General features: G+C 52.3%; 4 protein-coding genes across 4 annotated transcripts; 2 read left to right on the forward strand and 2 right to left on the reverse strand.

Annotated features, from left to right (window-relative positions):
- Nucleotides 1-3668: 3668 nt before the first annotated feature.
- Nucleotides 3669-4349, reverse strand: AYO21_01938 (hypothetical protein; the record flags this gene model as incomplete). Its single annotated transcript, XM_022651919.1, has 1 exon — nt 3669-4349. One exon carries the CDS (start codon nt 4347-4349, stop codon nt 3669-3671), a length of 681 nt encoding a protein of 226 aa, XP_022515663.1.
- Nucleotides 4350-4992: 643 nt separating this feature from the next.
- On the forward strand, nt 4993-7470 carry AYO21_01939 (hypothetical protein; the record flags this gene model as incomplete). Its single annotated transcript, XM_022651920.1, has 1 exon — nt 4993-7470. One exon carries the CDS (start codon nt 4993-4995, stop codon nt 7468-7470), a length of 2478 nt encoding a protein of 825 aa, XP_022515664.1.
- Nucleotides 7471-8789: 1319 nt separating this feature from the next.
- AYO21_01940 (hypothetical protein) lies at nt 8790-10412 on the forward strand (the record flags this gene model as incomplete). The annotated part of the gene is made up of 4 exons (XM_022651921.1): nt 8790-8798; nt 8869-10077; nt 10130-10268; nt 10321-10412. 4 exons carry the CDS (start codon nt 8790-8792, stop codon nt 10410-10412), a joined length of 1449 nt encoding a protein of 482 aa, XP_022515665.1.
- Nucleotides 10413-11487: 1075 nt separating this feature from the next.
- Nucleotides 11488-12699, reverse strand: AYO21_01941 (hypothetical protein; the record flags this gene model as incomplete). Its single annotated transcript, XM_022651922.1, has 3 exons — nt 11488-11891; nt 12044-12143; nt 12382-12699. The coding sequence occupies 3 exons, from the start codon at nt 12697-12699 to the stop codon at nt 11488-11490; spliced, it is 822 nt and encodes a 273-aa protein (XP_022515666.1).
- Between the last annotated feature and the right edge of the window lie 377 nt (nt 12700-13076).

Raw genomic sequence — 13076 nt, forward strand, 5'->3', positions numbered from 1 at the left:
GGAGCTGATGAGTATTCAGGAGAGAGCTGGTCTGGACGATCCCTTGGAGAGGGGCGGGTCGATGGAGGTGGAAGGGGATAACAAGCAGCGGATAACCCGCACCTGCGCTCGAACGAAATGAGCCGATTTGCTCTAGATACTACCGGGAAAATCGAAGACGGACAATAAATTCTCGCTACGTCCAACCTGGATCAGTCGATCTCTTTATATGTGCATGCAAGGCTGGCTCGTCGACAACCAGTACCCGGTACAGCCTGCCCATTGCACCCTCCAGCTGCCACTCCCGTTGCGTATGCACTCCACCAGTTTTCCTCCTTTTAACCCATGCGCAGCCACATGAGGCGGCGTGCAGGGTGCCGGATACAACCGGAAGACCAATCGAAATACATACCCCAGGGCTTGGACCCTGGTCTGATATGAGCGGGATGAGCAACACGGGTGGACCCCGAAAGGGTGTGAACCCCTCCGGTCTACTGGCTGTGCGGACTCCCTCAAGGGCGACAAGGCGGCATGGGACGAGGGAGCAAGACGGGGACCACCCTCCTTTTGACTATATCTGTTATGTTTGCCAACTTGGTCCTGTCTCGGGTGGCCGTGTTGGAAGGGCTCATGAGACTGGGACAGAGTTCGCTCCTCTGCCCGCATGGCTATGTACATACACCCTTTCATTGTCCAGCTCAGCTGCATGACTTGTACTCGGTATATCAAGGCATTCATTACATCAGTCGATCATGGTGAGCAAGGTCAAGTGCCCCTCTTAGCAACACCACTCCGAAGAGCCAAGCCACAATCTAACGCTCACTAGAGGGTCCGTCAAGGCTGGCGACGTGTGTACTGTGGGATTTCCAGAAAAGTCATGATGCCTGCAGATGACTGTTTTCCCAAAATCGCATCCGTGCTCACCCACGCTCACCCACGGCTCCATCCATCCTCGGCCGGAGAAAAAAAGAGTAGCACGTTCTGTTGCAACGTTGCCCGGGTTGGGAGGAGATTCGTACCCCGGGCCTGGAATGCTGTGCGACACGACACCAAACGATCAGATCTCCGGAAACTGCTTAGAGTTCGTCCTTTTGCTCAACACTGGCCAATATCACAACCTTGTCATGCTTTGCATTCCAGCATGCAGGGTAGATCGGCATAGGCTCATGCAGCGTCCCTTCTCTGCAGCTATCGCGGTGCGACGGATGTGCCCGATGCATCACAGAGGGAAATGCTCTCTTGCGGATTAGTTGACTTGCCAGAGGATGGGTACTGTAAAGTTAGGGACACGGCGCCCCATACTGCAAACCCATGCGGATGGGACGAACCGCTGGCTGCTCGCGCTCTGGGCTCGGGCTTTTGGCTTCTGGCTTATCCGGCCTGGTTCAGCACCGATAGTTCTTGCTACTAAGACTTACGCTTTGCCTGAACGGCAAGGGCCATGAGAAGCTGATGAAGCGAATGCACGGGGTAGGGCTGTTGGTTTAGCGGCGGACATTCTGGCCTTGGGCTGATGACCACTGTCCGGGACACGAGCAACTTCGCGATTCTGTTCACGGCATAGCATCCTCTCTGAACGAGTAATTCAGGTCAACACTAGTGCAAGGATATGCGAGCAATACCTCGAGCAGAAAGGTGGGCAATGGAGGGGGGTTGTCAGGGAGGACGAGGTGGAGCGGTGATTGGATGCCTGGCCCAAATCGCCTTTTGGTGCATTTTTAGCGCAACGGTGGTGACACTGGCGAGGGTGGCAACTGGGGGGGCAGCTCCCCAAGCGCTGGATCTGTAGTCGGACTTGTCTTGGTCGCTCACCCTCTCCCCAAGTTTCTGCTCGAAACAGCCGGACCTCTCTGCATTTGGCTTCACACCTTGGCTTCGTCGAGACTTTACCCTTGACCACACTGGTGCCCTTGTGCACTGTGCACCGCGCACTGCTATCATTGCAGTTCCCACCGTCTTCGCCCTCCTCTCCATCGATCTCGAACCACCCTTCCGCCTTCTGCCACTTCGGTGAACTCCGGAGGCTGTCACCTTGCAAAGCAAGACATTCTGCAGGCAGCCGGCAGAATCCTGCTCTCCTGCCTTGCCTATCGTGCCTATTCCATCTGCGTTCCCTACACAAGAGTTCAATCGATGCGCCCTGGCGCGAATTGCCCTTGCACGGCATTACTCTTACATCTCCTTCGGTCTTGTCATTCCGTGAAGTCGCCTTGAGTTGGGTCTGGTCACAAGCGAGAACCCTGCACTGCGCTAGAGCCAAAACACATTCCAACCTTCGTCATTCCCTCAATTGGTGTCTGTGCTCCTCAGCCTGGCACGACAAAAGCTCGAAGCTTCTAGAGGAGCCAGGCGTCTCTGTTGGAAGGACCAAAAGACCTGGAAGTGGGCAGATCGACACTCGAGCGGTGTCACGTCCGTTCCGGACGGAATCATTGTCCGACAAAGCAATTCGAACTGAGAAGGGTTGACCGGTCAGAATGGCGTCCTCCTCTTTTCGAGAATCAATGAATTCCTTGGGGTGGTCCAGAAGAGATCCGGACGTCCCGGTCAATACGTCGTCGTCAAAGCCCTTGTTGTCCAAAATCTCGTCGCTCAATCCGTTCGGAGGCAAAGGCTACGTCCAATTACCCACACACGAGGCTCCAGGTGCACCACTACCGGCGCCGACGAGGAGAGAGGAAGAGGAGGGGTGGTTCGCATGTATGTTGGCTTCGCGCATGACTCCTGTCCAAGAATACAGAACAACCCAAATCCACACTCACAGGAATGACTGACATTTTGATGACTTGACAGTAAGTCGATGGGACCGTTTGTTGATCTTCGGTGGCTGCAATCTCGCAGCGCTGGCATGTTTCGTTATCTGCTTTGCGTTGCTCCCCGTCTTGTCTCTAAAGCCACGAAAATTCGCAATTCTGTAAGTCTCCCAAAGTCATTCCGGGCCCTTACTACATTTGCTGCACACCACCACGCGCTCGTCTGGGGGGGCCATGTGACAGCGCGTACACCCCATGATGATGTCAGCTATTTTCTATCTTGAGCTTGATGCCCACGCTCGGGAAGACCCCTGTGAGGTGTCTATTTGGCTCTCAGAACCTGGATTTGTGCATGTGTCTAAATGGAGTCGTACGTGTGGCTGACGCGTCATGATAGGTGGTCGGTTGGCTCGTTGATGTTTCTTGCCTCATGGGCCTTTTTGATGGGGCCGGTACAATACACAACACATTTACTCTCAGGCCCTCGTCTACCATTTACAGCTGCTTACTTTGGTTCCATCATCATGACCATCTATTTCGCTGTGGGTGTAAGTACAATTCTAGACCTTGTCGCGATGCTGCAAGACAATACTGACACACCATGTCAGCTCCACTCCACGATCCTCACTCTCATTTCCTCGATTGTGCAGCTTGTGGCGTTGGTGTGGTATTTAGTCAGCTACTTTCCGATGGGAAGCAGCGGCTTGCGCTTTGCGGCTAGATTTGGCTCCAGTCGAGTCACCGCGTGGATGAACGACTGAATTCTGTGCAGGACATGGGTTTTCGTGTAGCAAGCTCCTTGGTAGGAACATACAACCATGTCGCCGGTTAGGCCCGGCTATGCTCGTTCCCGTCTGTGATATATGCACAGCCGAGGATGTGGTTGAGGCAGCGCTTTACGTGGTTTGCCGTTGCAGATATCCGATGCGCTTGCGATTACTCGAAACGTCTCCTAACATCCCGGCTTTCATTTTCCACATCTCTCACTGCGTCCGTGATCAGCTCGCGCAGTTCTCTCTGACCTTCTGCGGTGTGAAAATTCTCCTTGGCTGCCAGCTCTTCTATCCTTCGCCTAAATTCGGGGTCGGGTTCTTGTTCAAGTGTGGCCCGTGACATGTCGTCTTCGGTGCCGATGTTGATAGATACATTGGGTGGGAGGGGTGCAGGGCGGGAAGCTCCATTGGAGATCGACCCAGAATGTGCAGATGTCGCGGTAGGATCTAGTGAGAGGAGGGTATGGAGGTATTCTGCGACTTCTGGGAACTCCTGTTCGGACTCGAACTTCTCGAGCGCATTCATACCTTCGTCATTTTGTACTGTGAGATCAACGTGTAACTCCTCCACCAGGCACTTTGCGATGTCTACCGTCTCGGCCACAAACAAGCATGTTTCCCCGTCCTCATCTTTCAAGTTCACATCCACGTTGAACTCACTGACCAGCGTCCGTAAGAGATCCGCATGATTATAAGAAGCCGCGGCATGTAGAAGCGAATAACCATGTGCGTCTTGCGCAGACGCTAACTCTGGTCTGGAGCGAAGTAAAGGTAGGAGTCGGTGGTCAGGATCCGGGGTGTTTGCTGCGAGCAAAAACGGATTTAGGTTGGGGTCCGTCGACATGATAGATGGAAGAAGGGGGGGAAATCCTGTTGACGACAACTCAAGATTGGCATTGGAGCATAGCTGACCCCGATAGACTCTAGTGATAGGAGACGAGGTGGGACTCCTGGGAGTGTCACAATTGGGGAGTCAGCCTCAGCTTTGAAAAAGCGAAGTAGTAGTTATTGAGTCACTGAGATAAACCTCTTGAGTGGTGGAAAAATCCTAGCGAACATCAGCCACGTGTGGCCGCAAGGCTAGTTCAAAAGTGCCACCACCACGCATCAGGCTGAGCACTTCTGTTGACCCACTATGGATTCTCGAAATTCATCCTTTGAGAAATGAAGTCCACATCCTTCTGGGTTTTACTAGTAGTGAATGACTCAACCATCTAAGGGGCCGAAGTGAATTTCTGCAATCATAAATCGAGGCATCGAGGGTTGTGCCTTCCTGGCGTAAAATAAAAGGTGATTATCATGACCTAAATTTTCTGGCAATTCCGTACACCTCGATTCTTCCATTTTCCATACGCCCCATCAATTCTGCAGCCTCGTTCCCTACGGCTAGCGAGTATCGTCGGCCTTTTGGTTCGGTTCCTGTGTCTTTACTGCCTCACTTGTCTAATCACTTATATTGTGACCATCGTGGCGCACAGTTAGCCAAGATGGCGCAGGATCCTCACCGAATTGGCCAGCTAATTCAGACCCTCGAAGCTGCCAAATCAAAAGGAGGGCGATCGAAAGGCAAATCCGGATTCTCTTGCAAGAAGGCGACGTTCGAAGTCGAAGGCTCCCACGGTATTACCGTTGACTCCTGGCGTTTCAACGACTGGGACTACAAGCGGGATGACCTTCCTACTTATGCTCGTGGACTCTTTACTACCAGGAGATCAGACGGCACTCCAGAAATCGCGGTCCGAGGATATGACAAATTCTTCAACGTTGATGAAGTCCCCGAGACGAAGTGGCCCAATATTGAAAGGGATACCACTGGGCCGTACGAACTGAGTGTCAAGGAGAACGGTTGCATCATCTTCATGTCCGGGCTTGAGGACGGTACTTTACTAGTTTGCAGCAAGCACTCTACGGGTGCACGCTCTGATGTCGACCAGAGTCATGCTACTGTGGGAGAGAAGTGGATTCAGAGACATGTCGAAAGCGTGGGCAAGAACACGCGGCAGTTGGCGAAAGCGCTGAGAGATTTGAATGCCACGGCAGTCGGCGAGCTATGTGACGATTCGTTCGAAGAACACGTTCTGGAGTATCCTCCGGAAGCGGCTGGGCTATACCTCCACGGCATCAACATCAACCTTCCTGAATTTGTCACTTTGTCTGGGCCGGAGGTTCACGAGTTCGCCGATACATGGGGTTTCAGAAAGGCACAGTATGTGATGATGCAATCTCTCGAAGAGGTGAAAGAATTTCTCAGCAAATGCGCCGAGACTGGCTCTTGGGAAGGACGAGACACCGAAGGATTCGTGGTCAGATGCAAGAAGAGAAGTCAGGATCGGTCAACGGCACCAGACTGGTTCTTCAAGTACAAATTCGAGGAACCCTATTTGATGTACCGGCAATGGCGTGAATGTACGAAAGCCATGATTTCCGGAAAACCACCCAAGTACAAGAAGCACCACAAGATCACCGAGGAGTACTTGAAATACGCACGTCGGCAACTAGCCAGAGATCCGTCATTGGCCAAAGAGTACAACAAGAACCACGGAATCATCAAGATGCGTGATGGTTTTCTTGCAGAGATTGGCCAGAAGGGGTCCGACATCATCGCAAAAGAACGTGAAAATGGAGACGGCGGCGGGCACCAGTCTCTCAGTGACATCGTCCTTGTTCCCATCGCCTCGATCGGATGCGGCAAGACTACTGTGGCGACTGCACTGGTGAAGCTTTTTGACTTTGGACTTGTCCAGAACGACAATATCCAGGGACAAAGAGGTCGGCCAGCCCGATTCGCCGCTGCTGTAGTCAATGCCATGGCAGCCCATAAAGTGGTGGTCGCTGACCGTAACAATCATCAACGCCGGGAGAGACAGCAAATCATGGAAGACGTCAGCAAAGTGGTTCCGCAGGCAAGATTTGTGGCTTTGCACTACGTTCATGAGCCGAAGGATCGGATGCTCGACGAGATTCGCAGAGTGACCCGCCAGCGCGTGCTTGACCGCGGAGACAATCATCAAACTATTCGGGCAGGAAGCAAGAGTCCGCAGGAGATCATTGGCATCATGGAAGGGTTCTTAGAGCGCTTTCAGGGCTGCGACAGGAGCACGCCACCAGATGCCGACTTCGACGAAGTCATCGATCTGGACGTCTGTGCGTCGTCTCTCGAAAACTTGGAGACAGTCATCACCCACCTTTACAATGCCTACCCCGGACTTCTGCCGGAAGACATGCCCAGTGACGAGGACATGCAATCCGCGATTGACTATGCGATGGGTAGTGAAGTCACGATCAAACATGACCTCTCGTTCGGAAAGTCCGCGAGTGGAGAGAAAGCTCACAAGCAGAAGACGACCGGCGCACATCAGCTCGAGGAAAAGCCGCTGACATTAGACCAATTGACGGGCAAGCTTGAATATTTCAGCATATCAGTGTCTGCGAGGGATATTGAATCCATTCTTGGCTCAATATTCGACCAGGCTTCAGCCGATGAAGCGCGGATGTACCGTATGTTGAAACAGTCGCGGCGCCTCCAGAATGAATTTCATGTGACGTTGATCCATCGGGCATCTGCAACCAAAGATCCCAAACTGTGGGAAATGTATACAGAAGAATATCGCAAAGCCATGGTAGGCAAAGATCTCAAGAACAAGAATGACTTGGCACCAGGTCTTGGGCAAGCACGAGTCAAGCTAGAGAGAGTGGTCTGGGACGACCGGATCATGGCCTTTGTTGTCCGCATTTATCCTGGTGCTGAAGGACCTTCATGGCGGAGTGCCAATGCAATCCCACATATCACGGTAGGAACAGCTGGGCCGGATATCAAGCCAAAGGAGAGCAACGATCTGCTGGCTCAATGGGAGTCTGGTGAGACGAATGGGAGATTGATCCACGACAAAGAAGTACCAGGCGGAGTTATTTTGGACGGGAGTGTCAAAGCTGTGTTTCAACGCAACTTTCCGCATGGGCGGTAGAAATTTGGAGGGGAGCCAATGGTGACTCTGAAGAAGTCGTATTGGGATGAAAAGGGCTGGTGTTGTGAGAACGTCGTATCGAGTATTATTGAGCACAGAATTTTGTGGTCAAGCATGTTAGGCGCAGAGTACAAACACATGTGCATACTGCACGTAGCTCCTCGAAGCACGAGTGAGGGCACGAATTGATGTTTGTGATTGGTGGTAACTACAGAGTTGAAGAGGTCGGTAGAGGTCGGGAGAGGCCGCCGCCAACTGGTTGCCGTGGCAGCAAAACCAAACCAGCTGAAAGCGCCTGTTGCAGCTTCGGAACAAACAACGCCAGGCGCGACTTCCCTACGAGTTTACCGGATAATTAATTAGTACGTGCCCCCAAATGGCCCCAGCCAAAGCTCTCAGTTCCCCCATCAACAGATGACTTTTTCTTCTTCCACCCCCCATACCTTGTCCTTTCCGAACCGTCTCATTGAGCTTTCATTTGTTGACTTTTTTTTTTTGACACCTGGTAGATCGCGACATTCTCAGGTCTGCATCACAGTTCCACTACATTTTGCTCGGTTAAGGGTTACAAGAACCAAAGGGCTAGAAAGGAACAAAAGAGGTACGCATCTCCCACCCCGCACCCAAGCCGAACGACCGCGACGCCCACGGCACGCGCCATAAGCACCCATCGCCCTGCAAAACTCGGCCCCGTCCAAGTTGGTGCCAAGCAAAAACAACAGGAGCTCCACCAGGGCTGCTCCCAAGCATCTCTGCGACCTCTGAACCTCCATCCATCAACTTGTTACTACTACTTGTACCTGTCTTTGTGCTTGTACCACCACTACCTCCACGAAACGCCTCCTCCACCACCCTTTCTGCCTCTGATGTTGTCCTTCGAGAACTCCTCTGTCTTCCGAGCCGTATTCCGTTCGTCCTTTAATTGTCTCTGACACCCGTCTTCCTTCAGTGTCGACTGACTCTCACGTCGTTCGCGTACCACTTTGAACTCGCCCGCTCGGACAACAACGCGCCCCAATAGCCTTGGAAACCCCGGCAGATCACTCTGACCTCAAAATCTCATCGAGAACGACGTGCCTCTACGAATTCTCGAGAACACCTTCGATCACCCTTTCGTCGAGATTGCAAGCCGTCCAGACACGTCGGGAAAAGCTCGTGCGTCATTCCCCAATCGTATTGGATTCCTCACACACACCGTTGCTAATCCAGTCTAGATCTCACATTTCTTAGTGGTGCTTCGAACACCTCACGTTCTTCTTCACCACTCGTGATCTCACTTGTTGTCTCTACCCTCGTCATCACGGCGTCACGCAAACAAGATGCCTGTGGTGAGTCTTCCTGCTCAATAATATGTTGTCCTCTACGCGTCTTGTTCACCCCCCGCTGACCTCGAAGCAGTCCCGTACTCGGCAACGAGTAGTCACTAACGAAAACGATGAGAACTCAGTGGCGCAGACTACCCGTCTAACACGGGCAAAGGCCGCCGGTCTGTCCAGTACCGATGACACTACCTCAGTCGCGAAGAAGCCTCTGCAAACCAAGAAATCCGCAGGTGGAACACTGAATGGAGCCACGAGACGCCGCGCGCTAGGAGACGTGACCAATGCCGCAAAAGGTGTGGAAGTTGTTTTGGACGGAAAGAAGGCCACAGCAAGCAAAGTTGGGCTGCAGTCCAAAGTCGCTCAACCAGCTGCCGGTGGCGTCCAAAAGCTTTCTCGTACAAACTCTTCGAGAGCCGCCCTCGGAGTCAAGGACAACAATCTCAAACCCAAGGCCTCTTCAGGGGAAATAAAGAAACCAGGAAGTGGTTCAGGTGTCCTCGGTAATACTGGCAAAAGACGGACGCAAGCTTCCACATCCACTGCGCCTTCGTCGAAAGATGTTACTCCAGACGTCGATGAACCCCCGCGCAAGAAGTCATGCACGGAGGAAGCCGTCGAAGAAGCCCAAGCTCAGACCGAGGATATCACCGATATTGTTGCTGAACTGGATGCGGAAGACTTGGATGACCCGTCGATGTGCGCCGAATACGTCCGCGAGATCTTCGAATACTACTTCGCCCTGGAACATACCACACAGCCCAACCCGAACTACATGGATCACCAGGACGACCTTGAGTGGAAGATGAGAGGCATCCTCGTCGACTGGTTGATTGAAGTGCACACTCGCTTTAGGCTTCTGCCCGAAACGTTGTTCCTGGCTGTCAACATTGTCGATCGCTTTCTCTCTCAAAAAGTTGTTCCTCTCGACAAACTCCAGCTTGTGGGCATTACCGCCATGTTCATCGCCTCCAAATATGAAGAGGTCCTTTCTCCTCACGTTGGCAACTTTGTCCACGTCGCCGACGATGGCTTCACAATTGAAGAGGTTCTCAGTGCTGAGAGGTACACCTTGTCAACCCTCAAATATGATCTTAGCTATCCCAACCCAATGAACTTCCTGAGAAGGATTTCAAAGGCCGACAACTATGACATTCAGACTCGCACACTCGCAAAGTACCTGATGGAAATCAGTCTCGTGGACCATCGATTTCTGGAATACAAGCAGAGCCATGTTGCTGCCGCCGCCATGTACCTTGCTCGCATGATACTTGAGCGTGGTGGATGGGTACGTGTTTCCGATGTTATCATTCCTGCACCTCTTGCTAACCCATTCACAGGATGCGACGTTGACCAAGTTCGCGGGCTATAACGAAGATGAGATCCTTCCCGTTTTCGACCTCATGATCAGTTATCTAGAAGCTCCAGTTTCGCATGAGGCCCTGTTCAAGAAGTACGCGTCGAAGAAGTTCCTCAAGGGTAGGTTCGCTTCTCAGAAGTGGTTGTTGTCTCAAGGCTAACATGACGCAAGCATCAATCTTGGCCAGGAAATGGGCTAAGGACTATGGGATAAGCCGCCGAACCGCTGGCTTCACCATCCCTAGTGCCAAGGTTGCACAATAGTCTGCCACTTTTACCATCGACGGACCTGCTTGCTTGAAGACGGGCAAGCACCTTTCGGCTTGATCTTATGGGGAAGTCGTACACGACGAATTTTTCGGGCAGCCCTCTTCAATGGGTCATGCTTTCATGTCTCTATCACCACGACGATTGAAAACGATATTGGCACATAGATTCACATTCAGCATCATTACCACCATATCGATAAAGCCAAACACGTCCGACCACACAGCAACCTCCAATCACAGCGAACTCTTACCGACGTGTACCTGGCACTGAGCAACGAGATCTATTCTCTCGAATGAGGACTTGGGGACGTAATCTCCGTCGGTGCATCTTTTCAGCTTTTGTTGCTACACACTACAGGGGCGTTCGACTTGTGGATAGGCTTACATTCCGGACGCGGGCTTGATTGACTGGCGAAACGGGCGAACCTGGCGTTTATTGCTTATCGAAACAGGGACTCTACAAAGTTGCAATTTGTCTCTCGCGTGCATTGAGTTGTTTGACGTGAAGTCCCATTCATCAGCCAAGACTGGGAGGTCTTCACTCTGAGAACGGGGCTGGATACGAAGCGAGGTGAAAAATGGGTTGTGCTCTTTGGATTATCGAGCAGGAGCAGAGTGGTGGCGTGTTCTTTGAACTTGCCTGTATCTCATGGTCTTATGGTCCCAGGTCCTAGATGGGTCGGGCCAACATGGCTATCACAATTGCAACTGTATTTGCATTGATAACCTGCCTGGTTGATCATTGAGCCCCTTTGCGAATTTCGACTGTACTTGAGATTTTCCTTTGTTACCTCCTTTCATACATTGCATCATACATTGACTCTGAATTGGCGCTTTTGCCCACTAATGATTGCCGCGGTCAGCCCGAGCTCGTATATCTGGAGATGTTATAAGTCGGCTTGAAATGCGTTATGGATTGTTGTCAGACGACATTTCGATTTGCGGTAGTGGTAATTTGAACCGGAATTGCAGGGCTGAAGATCAAAACAGGACCTTTGTAACCAAGGAAGGACAAGGACGAGCAAGGACAGAGCAGACACAAAATCCTGGATTGATCCTATTCTTCTTCTTTAGACCTTCCAGGGCAGACGCCTACCACTTCCGCCCCCGCGTTCGCCTCCTTCAGTGCTACCAGCGAGGTTCAGACTCCTCATCCCACTAACTGTCGCCGCCGAGTTCGTCGTCGCCTGTTCCCCCTCCCTTGCGCCAAATGTCCTTTCCCATTCCTCCCGAATCGCCGCCCTCATATCCTCGACCAACACGGCGGCGTCGTCGTAGTCGAGGTCCTCGCGCATGCCTCTCCCGAACAGGATTGCTGAGGCTTGACGGCCCGAGGGGGCGCGGTTCGGCGGGTATTTTTTTCGCGATGAGGATGATGATGATGATGTTGATGGCTGCGGGTACGTGTAGTTCAAGGGGGGTCGGGGCACGATGTGGAAGTGGACGTGTGGGACGACTTGGGCGGCGCCGGGGCCTATAGTCGAGAGAAAAGAGAGACACGGGTAAACGATATGGTTCGGGATGATAGATTGTGATTGAGGGGGTAGAGATATGGTAGAGTAGAGGAAGGCAATGTGATGTACAGAAACAGTGGGAATTCGTGGGTGGATGGAAGGGTGAGCTTACCATTATTTTGAACCACGTTGTAGTCGGCTTCCTCATGCGGGATGTCTGGGAGGACGGCCTTGATGACGGAGCGTGCGAGAAGGGGGAGGACTCTCCCGATCTGTATTATAGGAGTGAGCCTCGCCCGTGAATGGTCGTGAGTGTTCATGAGGGTTTGGAATGTGAGCCTGTCATGCCTGCTCAATGGACGGGAACCGGGCCATAAAGCACCCCAACCGCCAACATGTGAATCAAGTCCAAAGGACAAATGGACGTGAGTGACAGGCTGGGAGACGACACTCGAAACGTAACGTGTCGTGTCGTGTCGTGTCGTGTCGTGTCAAACAAGATAGACATACCTCGGCGCCCTCGTCGGGACTCAAATCCCCGACCTTGACACGATGCTTTCTCGGTGCGACCAACACATGCCCCCTCGTCAGGGGCATGATGTCCAAAAACGCCACGACGTGCTCGCTCGAGTAGAGCACAAACGACGGCGGGTCGAGCTGCTCCGGGTCGAGGGCCTTGGCCATCGCCTCTGGGTTCCCCAAAGGAGATGTCGGGGAGTACGTGGCCGCGATGGCGCAGAAGGGGCAAGACGCCGAAAAGTCCTCCTGGTCGGGCTGAGATGCAGAGTGCGTTCTGGATTCGTGGATCAGGAGGGGGTGGTCGGACATTTTTGGCAGATAGATGTATATAGAGAGAGAGAGATGTGTCTTTCAGGATGGGAATGAACGGTCAATGCCGAATGTGAACGTCAAGTTGATGCGATGCTGGTGGGAAGTAAAGACGGGGGGAAATCTAACAAAGTATGTGTATAGTCTATAAGGTCTTATAAAGGCACAAGCGTAGCCAGAATGCAATGATGAAAATACCCAGAGAGGAGACGCTGTGGAGTGTATATACTTGAAGGAATACTGACTACATGAGGCTGATATATGCCAAGGCGACATATCAAAGAGGGTCAAGTCAGTCGCTGTCCCGAGGTTGAATCTCTGATTTGTCTGACGAGACTCTAATCGACTCCAACCACCGCCCAAAACAGTCAATTGAC

Source organism: Fonsecaea monophora (genome assembly GCF_001642475.1).
Source record: "Fonsecaea monophora strain CBS 269.37 chromosome Unknown Scaff8, whole genome shotgun sequence".
Lineage (NCBI taxonomy): Eukaryota > Fungi > Ascomycota > Eurotiomycetes > Chaetothyriales > Herpotrichiellaceae > Fonsecaea > Fonsecaea monophora.